Source organism: Cydia splendana, chromosome 2 (assembly GCF_910591565.1).
Source record: "Cydia splendana chromosome 2, ilCydSple1.2, whole genome shotgun sequence".
In the NCBI taxonomy this organism is placed as follows: domain Eukaryota; kingdom Metazoa; phylum Arthropoda; class Insecta; order Lepidoptera; family Tortricidae; genus Cydia; species Cydia splendana.
Genome location: NC_085961.1, coordinates 20,204,908 through 20,219,776, shown reverse-complemented (window position 1 = coordinate 20,219,776; position 14,869 = coordinate 20,204,908). Strand labels below are relative to the sequence as shown.

General features: G+C 37.3%; 1 protein-coding gene and 1 long non-coding RNA gene across 3 annotated transcripts in view; both read left to right on the top strand.

Moving 5' to 3' along the window:
- The window catches only part of LOC134805523 (uncharacterized), a 275,031-nt gene that overhangs the window by 20,084 nt on the left and 240,078 nt on the right, over window positions 1-14,869 (top strand). The gene's annotated exons all lie outside the window — the stretch shown is intronic.
- LOC134805306 (non-structural maintenance of chromosomes element 1 homolog) lies at window positions 9,192-14,778 on the top strand. 2 transcript variants are annotated; one of them, XM_063778634.1, is made up of 5 exons: window positions 9,192-9,325; window positions 10,003-10,301; window positions 11,008-11,172; window positions 12,304-12,443; window positions 14,491-14,778. In XM_063778634.1, exons 1-5 carry the CDS (start codon window positions 9,226-9,228, stop codon window positions 14,714-14,716), a joined length of 930 nt encoding a protein of 309 aa, XP_063634704.1. In that variant the 5' UTR covers window positions 9,192-9,225; the 3' UTR covers window positions 14,717-14,778. The 2 variants fall into 2 exon arrangements, with proteins under 2 accessions (XP_063634704.1, XP_063634697.1); XM_063778627.1 differs by having other exon boundaries at window positions 9,193-9,325; window positions 14,485-14,778.

The window sequence follows — 14,869 nt, the reverse complement described above, 5'->3', positions numbered from 1 at the left end:
CTTTCAGTATGAATTTTATAGCCTATGTAAGAGGCAAGCAAACAACTACGAAACTTTTTGAAGGAGTCGGTGTAATCATCCAAATCGGTAAACTTTAACGACCAGCTATTTGGCACACTTTCAACCTTTCACAGCTTAGCTCGCCATGGCCTTTACTGTTTTACTTTTTGTAGTTCAATTAAACCATGCACTCGCTATTTCCGTTCTGCGATCGTGTATGCAATGCACTTCATGTTTTTGAATGATGCAAATATTGCACGAATTGTATTCTGTATACCTACCTACCTGTTAAGGCTTCGTTAGGCATTTTGAGAGCTAGCCAAAAAAAACCTATTGTTACTTTTTGAAAAACAATAAAGTCAGGATGCGATTGCATTACCGTCTCCCGGATTTTCAGGAATTATACACTCTTCAATTTGTACCTACTGTAAAGTAAAGTGAGCAGCAGAAGTGGTTAAAGAAGGCAAGTCTCAAAATTGTCTGTAAAGTAGGTACTTCCCGCTAAGGAAAATATAAGTTAAAATAATAAAATATAAGGCGATATAACAATACACGTGCTCATTATTTTTTAATGTTCTTAAACATTATAATATAAATATTATAATTATAATCAAACCTGTATATAATAGATTAGATTAGATTTATTTATTTCACAACATATGATTACAGTACAAATTACATTAATGTCAATTTATAAGAATCTATATTGACTAGCAATTTGCTTGAACAAAACTTTGTACAGAAGTTAGAGGGTTTAGTCACTTTCCAGTACTTTGGAGGACAATATATCTCTCAATAGGCGACTCTCTAACAAGTCTAACATATATATATCAAAATAAATCAAACCTGAGCCGGACAGTTGCGTACCTTTCCTTGTACAAGTACATTTCTAAGATAAGGATGCCAATTTAAACTTATAATTTGACATCAAAATGATATAATTTCGTTAACACTCGCCCGTGAGTCAATCACGTCAACACATGTACGGACAAATACGTGTGAAATGCACGTGCGAATGGTAATTAAATTACATCATTTAGATATAATCATGTACGTTCGTTCGAATTGGCGTACAAACGAGGTATGTACAAGCTATTCTAATAAAATCTTATTAAATATACCTATACCTAAGTATGCATCGACGTGTTACATTAGGTACAGGCTCATTCAAAGCTTTATTTAGAAGAATGTTTGTATATTGTCTCTTTTATAAATGACTCTCTCATGGTAAAAAGCCTTTCAATAATGTTTATATAAATCGTACTTCTATACATACACCTGTGTTTGAATGCGGGGCAGAAGTGGCTCCATTAAAAGTTTGAAAGCGCTCGTAGTTTAGATAATTTTCGGTGCGAGTTATGCCTTCAAATAAAGGCATGTGGTTAATGAAAACTAATGAATTTATGCTCATGTTTATGTTCAGGTCCTGTCATCACATTTCGAGGCGATAACTTTACTCTTTAGAAAAGTGATGATCGTCATAATACATAATAGTACTATATACATATATATACATAATACATAAGAGTGACTGCATAAAGCTCGTTACAAACGTTACATCTTTACTATCTTCTGACAAAGACAACAAAGTTTCAAACGGGAGGTCAATTTTTTTTTAAGTTTTTGGGTGGCTGGTTTTTCTCAACCCAACGGCACGGCAGCTGTCGTCCAACCCTTCATTAAAGCTCCTCTACACCATCGGCATAATGGTCCATTAGAGAATTCGACGATTCCATCGTGTGGGCAGCACGTGCACAATCATTTGATGTTTGCCCGTAAACCGACAGAAATGCGATAACGCTCCATCATCGCCGATCATGGGCCACCGTGGCCATTAAGCACTCCACACGTTCGGTATCACCTGCAATTGCCCATCATGGCCAATGGTATAGAGGAGTCACTACATTACACAGCGCCCTTAACCACTTTAATACGAGATATATCGCCCGGGATGCGATCTGTGACAACATTTACGCCTGGCCCGCGGCCGCGCTCTGCTGTGTCGTGCCTAAGGATAAAATCGACGTGGACGGTCGTGGACGACCAAGATTAAGACCCCATTGGATTAGGTACGAACAGAAGAGATAACAGATAATTGACCCCCTTAGAAATTAGTTTCCAGGGCGGTTACATGAATTTAGCTCAACCGGTTGTTAAGATACAAACATCTAAAAATCGGGATTTCTCTCACTGACGTACTGACCTATCAATCCTATCATTAAAAACCTAACCCACTTCCAGATGACCTAGCAAGTTGCAATTTCGATCCAGCTTGTTAATTGTGTGGTTACGAAACTGAGATAAAGAAACATTGTATTTATTACGAATTGCAAATTTTTCCAAAAAACAGTTTGTGTTTACCTACATACTAAGCGCCTAACGATTTTGTAATAGCAAAAATAAATTATAGTTTCGAAATCAACTATGGTGAATAGTGAATACTAGAGTCAGACCGAGAAAAGTCTTCAGTGATTTTGATAGCCCACGCAGTGCAAGTGTCATTTTAAACGTCAGACTAATATGAAATTATGACGTATAAATTTAATAACACTTGCACTGCGTGGGCTATCAAAATCGCTGCACACTTTTCTTGGTCTAACTCTAATAATTTCCGTACAAAGAGTAATGATACCTATCCCATCAAAAACATAAATGTGAAATGAGAGCCAAGTTCAATATTAAGAATATTCGTCATTGTTGACTTCGCCGGAAAAAGAATTGAGATCTAAGTAGGTATATGGGTGCCAAGTTGTAGTTTGCTTGGGGTGTAATTAAAGTTCTCTGTGTTTTACTTGGTTTGCAAAATTCTGATACCTAGTAATAGAACAAATCTGCATGATAACACCACGTTGTTTAATCTTCAATGTTGTTTGCTCCATTTTGTTTGACGAACTCAAAATAGATAGAACACAATAGTATTTTATACAATCGTGATATAATAGAGGGCTTTTCAGTCGAGTACCGTGTTTAGACAACGAAGCTTGCTGAGTTGTCTAAGTAAGGTACGAGATTGAAAAGCTTGATTATATCACTATTGTATACAATACTTTTTCTACGCGTCAACAAAAATAATACTTACTTTAAACTAGTAGAATCATACAAACAAACCAAACCAAAAGCTACGCGAGCAGCCGCGATACCTTCATTCTGGTACGCGCCCCGGCGGGCTGGTCAACAACACCTTCTCGTAACCCATGAGGCCCTGGTACTTGCTCCGCGCTAAATTTAATTTTTAGACAGTTGTTTTCTCGATATCGGCCACCGTAGCCTATGGAGACTAACAAGCAACGCTAAGTGGTTTTCGTAGTCTATGGATGTTGCTATATTAAGGGTGTCACATGCGCGTTTCTGACTTATGAAGCAATTGTTTTCCTATACAACCTAAAATAAATAATTATTCTGAGCTATGGTTTTGTTTCGTCCTCTTGATCGCGGCGAGCTGTTATTGGTCAATTTCATTATAGTTGACTAAAGTGTATCGAAATGAATATTATAGTTGAGTTGGGAGCCCATACATTAAAAATACCCAATTGCAGTTTGGTATAAGAAATCTTAATTCAAGAATTACAGTCGACGAGTAGAAAAAATATAATTATGTACTTTAGTCAAAAGCAAGTATAATCTTCACACCTCAGGTTCACAACGTAACAAATCTCTGGAACACTGTAAGTAAGTACCTACAATAATTATAATCACTACTTATAATCAGATTTTTTTATGTTACATTTCTTTGGCCGGCTAAACTTACTTTGATCAGGGGTGCGAAACTCCTGACTTCGGCCAAACTCGGCTCCGCTCGGCTCAGCATTGCTCCGAGCAATTATTAGGGTTGACACAACTTTATGTCCCTCTGCGTGCACGACCACAGATAATGGCTTGAATTTTGACAACCCTAAATAGCCGAAAGGGATAGTGCCATATTATATTAGAAAGGGACAGCATGATTCGACCCTGAACCGCTGTCAAACTTCGGTTTTGTAGGAAGTTTCCTTTCTGTACGGGAGTACTATTATCTATTCTGTGCTTTGATTTGATATTCTGCCATTGCCAAACCGAAAAACTCCAAGAAGCAACTGCCCGCCGCTCGCTCATTGGTCGGCGTACGCGCTGTTGCTCTTTTTTAAGGGATCTACACACGGTACCGATCGCGAGTGAGATTCACCGCTAGAGGCGCTACTGTGGCGCGGGTCACTTCAAATGTTATTGCTTTCAGTACTTTGTCTGTGGTGGCGTCGTACGGTATTATATATGTACACACTATACTATAGATGGCGCGGTTTTGCTTATACTATACCAAACTATACGTAGAACATGACAGTGGAATGGAATCATAGTAATGGGCCTAAGTATCTTAATTTTTGAGATATTTTAATAATATTAAAATACTATACTAGGTACTAGAGATTTACTTAGCCCCCATTCGCACGGCAGCTTTATCAACGCGCGTTAAAAAAGCGTCTGAATGACACAAATGGATAACCATGTATGTATTCACACGAAGGCGGTTTTTAAGCGCGGCGCTTTTTTATCGAGCACTGATCGATTTTCGGCGTTGAGCGTTGGCGTCAAACTGAATAGACCATACGGAAATCCGTGTATCTGTTCTCACAAGCGTTGAAAAAGCGCCGGCGCTGCTGTCAGTTGGCTGTCAAGTGTCAATTTTTGGTGTCAATCGTCAAGATTATTATTAGTTTCACCTTAAAAATGTCAACTTATGCTTACAAATTCCTGAAATATTCAAGCTATATTAGTAGTAATAGCAAAAAAGTATGGCTTTTCTGAGATGCGTACGTGGCAGTACGACTCACAAGTGATTTTTAAGCGTTCATATGAACACAAATATTGGAAACGGTAAAAAAGCGCCAACGTCGGGTTTTAACGCAACGCTTTTTAAGCTGTCGTGCGAATGGGGCCTTAGAGTTGGAGTCGGATGATGTCATTTTATTCCTTTCACACTACTCGAATTTGTACTCTGTTCTAGTTTCCGCTGGAAACACACCGTGGTCAGTGGTACAGAGACATAATTGATAAGAGAGCTCGGCGCAGGACGCAAGTAATTAGGGGAGCGAAAAGCAATTAGGACTTTAATAGAACAGCGATGCTCGCGGCTGGAATAGGTAGTTATCCACCGTTTAACGTTTACTCTTTTTATTGGCCTGTTTCCGGATAATGAAATATGTTTACGTGTATATCAAAGTTCAGGACTTACTCAACAGAGCCACGCTGTTCTGTAGCCTAAATAATGTTTAGTTTTAATTTTATATAATTTACTCGTAAGTATAAATATAAGTACCTATAAAATGCATACGATAAGGAGAAAGTAACATACCTTCTACAAATCGTTCAAACAAAATAGAGTAGGTACAGCTATCTAACGTTTTTTGGAGAAAACTTCTCTCCCTCCTGTTTCAGGACAGCTGCTGAGCTGAGGGCCTACAGCGAACACCGAAGTTTGCGACTTTCGGGTATCTTTCTCTTTTACTCCAATTAAGGCGTATTTAGAGTGACAGAGATAGTTGCTCGAAATTTACCAACTTTGATGTTCGCGGTTAAAGCCGGTTACTGCGACGTGCATGCCCACCGCACCGCTATTAACCCTACAATGGATACAGTTCCATATAAATATGGCACAACCGAAATATGTGTGAATTGTGTCAAGAATAAGGTAGGCAGCGACATCTGTTATACTTTGAAGGTTACTTTACATTCAAGGCTACTACAATAGTTCGACGTGTTGCCGCTAGGTAGCATTAAATATCCAAGGTGTCGCGTGATCGATCAAATTTCGGCAGTTGGTGCCAAAATCAGTTTTGACAAGTTTCGAAGTGCGACAACAAAATCGTTTTAAAGTTAAACAACAAGAAAAAATATATATTGTGACTGTTAAAGTATGTATTATTCAATGGTAAGTTTAATTTTATAGTTTTGCAATGTTTAGATAACGTCGAGCACTATTTTTCAAACGTTCCCGATATGGTACACCATGCATTGAGGTTCATATTGCTTATACAAAACAAGTGAGGAATGCTTGCACATGTCAGAGTCTTTAAGACGTTGGCATAAGTTTTAATATGGCGTAATCTGTAGGAACGGTTATTTATGGTTTTACGGCACACTCACGTTAAAATATGTACACATTTGAGAACTTCTGCCCAAGGCATAAGGCTCAAAATCGTTAACCTTTTTTTAGAGCTGATAACAGCTGATTAGATTAATAATTATGTATAGTTTTTAGATGATGCTAAAGTAATCCTTACGGGATGCGGATAATGAGCATTATTTATCAATCCTTTGCAAGTAAAGACGATCGGGATCTGGATGATGGGATCTTCGGGTGACGATAGTAAATTTCAGTTTGAAATATTGCGGCCAACCATAAATCAGGCCTGTGAAGAATTTAGCGATTCATAAAATAATCGATCGGTATGTCCTGAGTTAGTTGACCTGACGCCAGTTACATAGGACTTATTATAAACTAGAACACATGGAGTTGTGTTCTAGTTTATAATAAGTTTCACCAATCAGAATTTCGGAGTTGGCATCAAGTTCAATAATAGGTCACCAATGTGTTCAATGATCACCTACACGTCCTACACTCTGATTCTGTAAAATCCACCTACAACACCATAAGTTTTGCATATTCATTGGTAATGCTGATGCTGGTTATACATCACCACTAGAGCTCCAAGTTGGCCTCATCAGGACTAAGTAAAAATGTAAAAATACAAAAATCTCATCAAAAACATCATACGAGGTCGCTAAATCCATAAAAGTCACTTAAAAGCAATCCACAACCATAAAAACTGTTGATAGCATTATAAAAAGAAACGGAACATATAAAAAGGAAAATGTGCCATATATTTCTGTATGTATATACTCTATACCTTAATGCATGAAGTTCCACATATGGAACACACTAAATTTTTTTTTTTATTATTTTTCCCTAAAAGTAAATACATATATTTATCATATATAATTTTATTTCTCAAAACAAAAAAGTCATGCATTGTAGGGTTAATAATAATTATGTGCGATGGAAGCTTACACACTATCGATAAATGCTCCGCACCGCACCAAGGTCGCGGACCGGTGCGATAGTCTGTTACTACTTTTAAGACAAAAGGAATAAGCGAAATTGGTCCAGCCGTTCACGCGTGATGCCGTGACCAAGAGAAATATGGATTCATTTTTATATTTTTCATTACATTTTTCATTATTTACTTGAAGAACGAACGTGCGCACACAAGCAAGCTACGTGAAGTACTGCCCAGGGGGGCGAAACTTCAAAGAGGGGTACCTTATATATGGAAACTAGCGCAGTCAGCATTATGTTTACAGCAACATTTCCTCACCTGATGCTTCCATGTAAATCAACTAGATGGTGTCACCGCTTTGTCTGTGATGTCTTAAAAAACACGCATCCAGGCCATAATTGTTAAGAAGAAAAAAAATTTGTCTTTGCATTTTTATCACAAATTCCGTTTCAAGTATGAAACGTTTAATATTTTCAGTAATTTAGGTACCTCACATTTTTTAATCGTCTTAATATAATTGTATTTATATTAAAATAATATAATCGTTTTTATTAAGAACATTTAACTAAATAGTTTCGCCAAGTGCCTTACGTGAAAGGAAACGTTAAAACAAAAAACATAGTAACCGTCAAACTATAAAAGTCAAACAGAAGATTCTAATTTTTTGTAATTTTAATTAATAATTTATAGTATAATCACTATAAATTGATGAAAATGAGTGCGCCTGGGAGAAAGAAACGTTATTGCCTTTTAGGCTGTGCGAATTAAAACAACATGACACCAAAACGCATCAATGCTTCGTGGCTCGTGCTAGCTAGTCAAATTTAAGTTCAAGTTTTAATAGTGGATTTGTATTATTTCGAACTAATTTATTATAATAAGTGGAACCCTTAGAAAATATTTTTTTGGTTTGTTACGCATGTAAGTAATGAAAAATAAATGATATTTTTACACATCGTGTTTTTACTTTTGCGACTAAAATATTCTTTGGTATGAACATTTATAAAATACTGGTCTAGGTAGTAAATCGTCACTGAATGAATATGTATTATAGTACATAATATATTGGCGCCTTTTTCCTTGACCGTGTACAGTGCACTACAATGAGGTGTATTCATTTTTCACGTGATTGCTTTGTAAGAAGGTGAAAGAATGGAACCCTCATTGTAGTTCACTGTTTACGGTCAAGGAAAAAGGCGCCATAGTCTTTATTACTACTATGCATGTGTGCCACGCACACATACGTAAAGGTTTGTGACAAAAATCCGCTAGGAGCGTTAGTGTCGACGTTTTTTGACATTTACTCGCGAGTTGGCTCTCTTTTACTATACATATATTATTATACTCTTTGGTACTGCCGAAATGACCGATCGCCATCCACACGCAACGATAAAACTGTGCAAACGCATCGACAACGATTTATTTAATATAATTTGCAACTGTCACCGATGAACTTCGAGCAACACCGGCTTCCGACACATCGGCCGATGAACGATAATCGACAACGATTTGTCGCACGGTAAATAAAACTGCGCAAATCGGACTGCACAGTTTAATCGTTACGATTTGTAGTGACGTGTGTAGCCGGCATAATACAAGTGGAAGTCCCTTTTTGATAGCGTTTGTTAGAAAGGGATTTCCACCTTGTATTACAAGCTTTTGATAAACAGGGCACTGGTCTAACTCTACATACTTACGTATAATTATATCGTAGTTGCCCAGATTCATCGTTTCAAATTGATGCATTTGTATAGCTTGGCAAAAAAGAGTAGAAATTAAAAAGTGGCAGCACTGTAGTGTCGTCCCGTTTTCTTATATAAATTTGTTTGAAAGGGACGACACTACAATGTTGCCACTTTTTCTACTCTTTTTGCCAAGCTATATTGTAAGCAAGTTGATGCATCTGTAATGATCTGTAAGCCCTTTTAGAAGAAAAAAATATACTCTTTGGATTTAAGTGTCAATGTCAAAGTGCCACCGTTAGTGACGTCAGTGTCAAATTGCCCGCCGAGTTAGATCTTTTGAGTTAGACGCTAAATCAAAAACATATATTTTGTTTTTCATGCATTGCATTACAAAGCAAAACAAATTGGTAAAGATTAAATTTGATTAATGTATCTATTGTTCCGGAAAATTTATAAGTAATATTAATAATCTGTGTATAATTTCTTTAAGCGTCGTGAAGATCAATATGGCCTACGGCAGGGTGCATAGATTCTTACTAAGAACCATAGCTAGCCGGGGAGTGCTAACATTTGATGAAACTCAGCAAGTAGTAAACAAATTTGATGGTCTGTATCTTTCATATCGTTTTATATACAATTTGAAAGTTACGACATGAGAGACTGCTGCTATATCTAGCCGCTCAGGTGCCCATGAAGAGGCCTTCCATTCTGTTATATCATTTCTGTCAGACTTATCAAAATTGCCTTAGCATGGTTTAATTCGTGGGCAGCTAGTCTTCTTAAAAACATAAGAAGTCTTCAGGCTAGCTGGCTCGGCTGCACGAAGCGGATAGAGGGTTAAAATAAAAATAATATGAGTAACGCTAACTGGCGCGGACGCGTGCTACAGAATTTACCTTGCTCCCGCTCTGTATACCCAGGCTAGCTAGCCGACACCTATTGACAAATTGACACTTTGTCAAATGTATTAAAGTTTTAGAGGAGGCTTTTGTCGGAAACCCCAACAACCTGACTAGTTGTAAACAGTGTTTAAGAAACTAAATTGTACTACAAATGAGTTTAATTGTATTGTATGAAAGATAAGCCTTACTAGCTTTTGTGTCAGCTTTTGGTATGCTGGAATAATATTCCCATATCAGCGGGAAAAGCCCTCTTCTGACAACATTTACAATCAAATTAACCCTTTATAGGGCCCTTGATTGTGTGAATGTGGGAGCCCCTAACTATAAATTAAGATTATACTGTGACAAAATTTGTTCAACATTTACAACTTTTATTTTCAGACAATAATGAAGCAACAATAGAAGACCTGGTAAAAGAAATAAATGATGAGATAAGAGCACTACAACAGCAAATTAAAATAGCTGACGATGAACTTACAAATGAGCAAGTAGTTATATTCATGTCACTTGGTCATGATGCAGCGTCCAAAGCACAGAATATTTTTTCCGCTACAGAACTCGAGTACTACAGGCTCTTGATTGAGGAGATAATGAGCACAGAAACAAGACAGATCACTGGGATTCATGCCATGAATATGGTGAATGGATTAAAATCTTCCTTTACTAAAACAGATGGACAGGTAAGTGTGGGGGAGATAGAGGACCATTGGGCAGTCGGGAGGCTCTTATTTGTCTTCCTCGTTTCCAAAACTTTCTTATATTATTGAATTAACACATTCATTGCCACTAAGTGCTACGGGTAACGCTCGTAGCGCGTAGCTACGGTTTCGCCGTATGGAGCGCGTAGTTGCTACTAACAGTATACCCGACAGTCAGGTTCTTGGCCCTGAATGTGTTAATGTAGCAATATTAAATCATCATCTCGGCTTTTTGCCATGGCTCAAGAGGGAACTAGGACTTATTGGGATGTTACAATATTAAATAATATACAATTTTAGGATAGCCTAACAGGCAGAATACTTACACTAATTTAGTAAGGCTTGTGGGCATACAGAAATTATACTTATCTATGCTTATCACACAAATACATGATTTATGGGGATTCAAACCCAAGTCCAACAGTTTTGTAGGCAATCACTACCAAATAGGTTGAACTAGACTAGGTGACAAAACGTGGTTTCAACACTCATGTTGATCGTATTATTAACCAACTTCCAAAAAAAGAATAGGCTCTCCATCTGACTCTTTACTTTTTAAAAGTTGTAAGTATCCCAGTTGAGCCTGTTGTACTAAAACACCATTCATAAATACAACTTAATTTGGCAACTCTTGTCAACGACACATGATTTAATACATGAATTAATTGATTATTTAACTACTTTCCAGAAACTACTCGATACTTGGTGCCGCATGCGCTATTTGGACAAAGATCAGAATAATAACAACTATCTTCTGGGCATTAGGGCTATCCACGAGTTTGAGAGCTATCTTCGGGAAAATATGCCAGACGCCATTGATGAATGCTTTCTGTGCAAGAAAATTGTCTTCAGGGTAGGTATTTGAGGGCACGATATAAGAATTTTGATAAGTACTTAGGTCTCTTCTTCCTCGATTCCTCATGACTAATGGTCGCGACCACATGAGGTCGTTATTTTGTGCACCAAGGCATTGTGCATAGTCTAAGTATGTATGTTACTAAAGTATTTATTTTTGGTGTGTACTGTTATTACCACAATCTCAGAAAAAATACCTATTTACAGCACCGAAACTGAAAACTGTGTACTATATTCACTCATTGTCCTATTAATGATATGTAGGTAATCATACTTACCTACATCCTAAGTGAAATTTCTTATAACCCTAAATTTACCATGCTTTATTTTGATTGCAAATGATGACGGATGTATATGCCTCTGACGCTAAAGCAAAATATTAACAGTTATTTCTTGATTCATAATAAAGCTTTATGACGTAGATAAGGTAAAGAGCAATAGGTAATAAAAGCTAAAAACATGCTAAACCTGTAGAAGGGTGAATCATTTTTTTTTTGTCATTTGTTGCCATCAAAGAGAATAGATAGTATAGAGGGGTCCTGTCATAGTAAATTTTGTAGTCACAGTAAATTTACTGCCATCTATCGACACACGACTAAAACTCAAAATGAAAACGTATAAAACTATCGAAAAATTTATATATATGGATAAATGATTTTATTATTTTTATATCATTTTGACCCATGTTCATTCACTGATACCTATGTGTTAAAATTGTTAAATATGAAACGGTGTCGCAACGCCATCTAGCCGACCATAGGCCAAAGGTGTGTGCGCCATCTATCCGAGAATGACTTTTTCTTGATTTCCGAGGCACGTTTTTTTCTTAGACTTTATTCATCTTATACGGAGTTACATATGTCTTTGGTTGCCATGGATACCTATGGTCGCCTGGGTCACTTTATACCATATTATTAGAACGTAGTATAACATTTCTTCTAATAAACTATGCTACTCTTTTCTCCTGCATATACAGAATATCAGCAATAAAAGTTGATCCATATCTAATATCTCAATGCTATTGATGTAAATATTATGGCGTAGCATTCGAGGTTGAAGCTGCGCATCACATATAGTATAGCTAGCGCCCGGAATTTTATTGATTTTGACTTAACTTTAATTATTTCAGGGTTACAATTGCCCAGTACCCGCATGTGGAAGAGCGGTGCACACGAAATGCCTTAATCGGTATTTACAACAAGTGAAGAAGTGGCCATGCTGCAAAGCAGACTTTGACCAATCTCAATTGGACAGGCTGAATGCAGATAGGTTCGTTTTTTTCGTATGTTACCATTACCATCATACACGTACTTTGTTTACGCATCCGGAACACTGGGTCAAACTAACCAAAGGCTGGATCCCACAGGATGGATTGTGGGGTAGAGGAAGACCAAAACGGAGATGGCGGGACGACCTTGATACATTTTGTAAAGAATAACGGGAGACATTTGATAGGCTAGTCCTAGGCCCAAATGACGGAAAAGAGGGCAGGACTTTGCCTAGCAGTGGTACACTATTATAGGCTAGTAAAAACAGTTCAGTTAGGTTTCTTTATTGGTACAAAAATATTTTACTTGTCACGTAGGTACATTTGTTACATAAGGTGTATTCGGGTATTACCGAATGTCGGATAATTCCGAAATTCAGATGAAAATCACCCTTAATTCCATCATAATAAAAGTCTCTTTCGGAATTATCCGACAGTTTTCGACATTCGGAATTACCCGAGTAAACCTTATATACATTTGGAATTTTGTTATATATTTTTGGACTGATAACACTGAAAGACTTTCGGGCCTTTGTGAGTCATTGAGTAGGAGCGACTAGCATGGGCACACTGCGGCTGTTTGTGTCGCGGGTACAGGTTTTTATGTATGTTTCAAGGTTTAGACATTCTTACTAGCATATCGCTTTGCGGTGCCAGCATATATAAGCGTCAACTGCGCGAGTAATATCAGTTGTTCTGTGGTACAGTCAGCGTCGCGTATCAGACCCTGCGGTTAAAGTATCTATTCCCTGTAACTTAACAAATACTTTTTGTTACACTTTTTGTAACAAATACATAATGTCTGTATACAAAGAACTATAAAATTAAACTGCTGCAAATATCTTTGAACGCAAACTGCCAAGATATATTTCTAATCAAATATCGAGGGTCGCAGATACTTACTCGTAATGCTAACTGTACTTACTTACACTTTTTCCAAATATTGGCTCGTTGATAGTTGATGCAGAACATAAAGTACACAAATCAGCATAATATGCTCTATTTTGGGTAAGTGAAGTATGTACCTAAAACCTAGTCCTTATTATTGCTTGTTTATTACAGCGCCTTCTATCGGGTGCACTGGGAACTATTTAATTGATCGCATATCTTATCACCTGTGGACCGCGCAAGTCATCTAGGTTTTAGATTAATGAATATAGATGGTGTTGTTAGTAGATCACACATTAATTACCCGATTGCGCAAATTAATCAACAACGCGCCTTATTCTGTTACTCTTATCTCTTTAAATTTTATAGACGTCACGCCAGGATGTCCACTCTCCACCCCGACCCTAACCCTAATTGAATTACCTCACCCCGCGGCGACAAATTGGCATCAAATTGACCGAATCTCAGTTCGTTTAGCTGTGCGATGACGGAACGTTCAAAATGCTGGTGTACTTTTGGGCCATGTACAGGTGCTTTTCAATTTCAGTAATAACAACTTTTTCTTGTAAGTAGGTACCACGTTGCCATGTTACGCCAAAGTATTTTCTTGTGATTGTGCTAGGGAACTTCCATTTTAATGAGTATACAGTCATGTCGTGACCCTGAAACAATTTTTTACGTGTGTCCGCCCGTCAAGCCCTGTGGTGAAGGTTCGACTGATGTTTGATACTTAGATTATTTTATATTATTATACTTTACTTTCTCGTATGTTTGAAGAAAAGCATCGGCGGATGAAGCGAAGTTATCAACTTATCAGCCATGACTAGCTGTTTCCCAGCCTGCCCAATAATGTACAAATTATACGGATACATTATACGAATTATTATTATTTATGTATTTTATTTACTTTTGGACGTTTTGGTTAGTTTACTTTTAAAATGTTACTGTGCATTCCGTAAGTTTGTCTATCTAATTTGAATTCTCCCCTCATCTACTCGAAGGTTAGCTGGAAGAGATCCCTTACAGGGATAAGTTCGCCTTTGTACCTTTATTTCTGTAAATATTATGTAAACCTGTGTTGTGTACAATAAAGTGATTACTACTACTACTACTACGAATTTACTTGCGCGAAGTGTGAAAATTTTATTTAAACAGTTCCAGGCTTACCCAGACTCAAGTGTTGGACCAATCCAGCCAGCAGTCCGCCGCTTACGACACCATCGCCGAACCCTCACAAGACTTGACCCAAGAGCAGACACAAAGCTTGTTCCCTGAGCTTTCTCAAGGCTTGTTGCCCGAGATATCTCAAGACGTGCTGGATGAACTGTCGCAAGAACCTATTCCCGAAGAACCACGAAGAGTCACGCGAAAGAGGAAGAGGAACTAGAGTCTGGTATATTTGCTTATTTCATTCTAAATATTGGGGACTTTTCCTTTGAAGTTGTTTTGTTTGTTTGAAGCTGATTTGTTTTAAAGTGTTATTGATTATTGATGTTCGCTTACAATATCAAAGATTTAGTTACTTTAAAGTACAAACATA

Bases quoted from the DNA above. Each gene is read 5' to 3' on its own strand.
- LOC134805306 (XM_063778627.1), top strand. From the start codon at position 9,226: ATGGCCTACGGCAGGGTGCATAGATTCTTACTAAGAACCATAGCTAGC. The intron at 10,302-11,007 runs GTAAGTGTGGGG...ACTACTTTCCAG, and splicing joins TTACTAAAACAGATGGACAG to AAACTACTCGATACTTGGTG. The intron at 12,444-14,484 runs GTTCGTTTTTTT...TTATTTAAACAG, and splicing joins GACAGGCTGAATGCAGATAG to TTCCAGGCTTACCCAGACTC.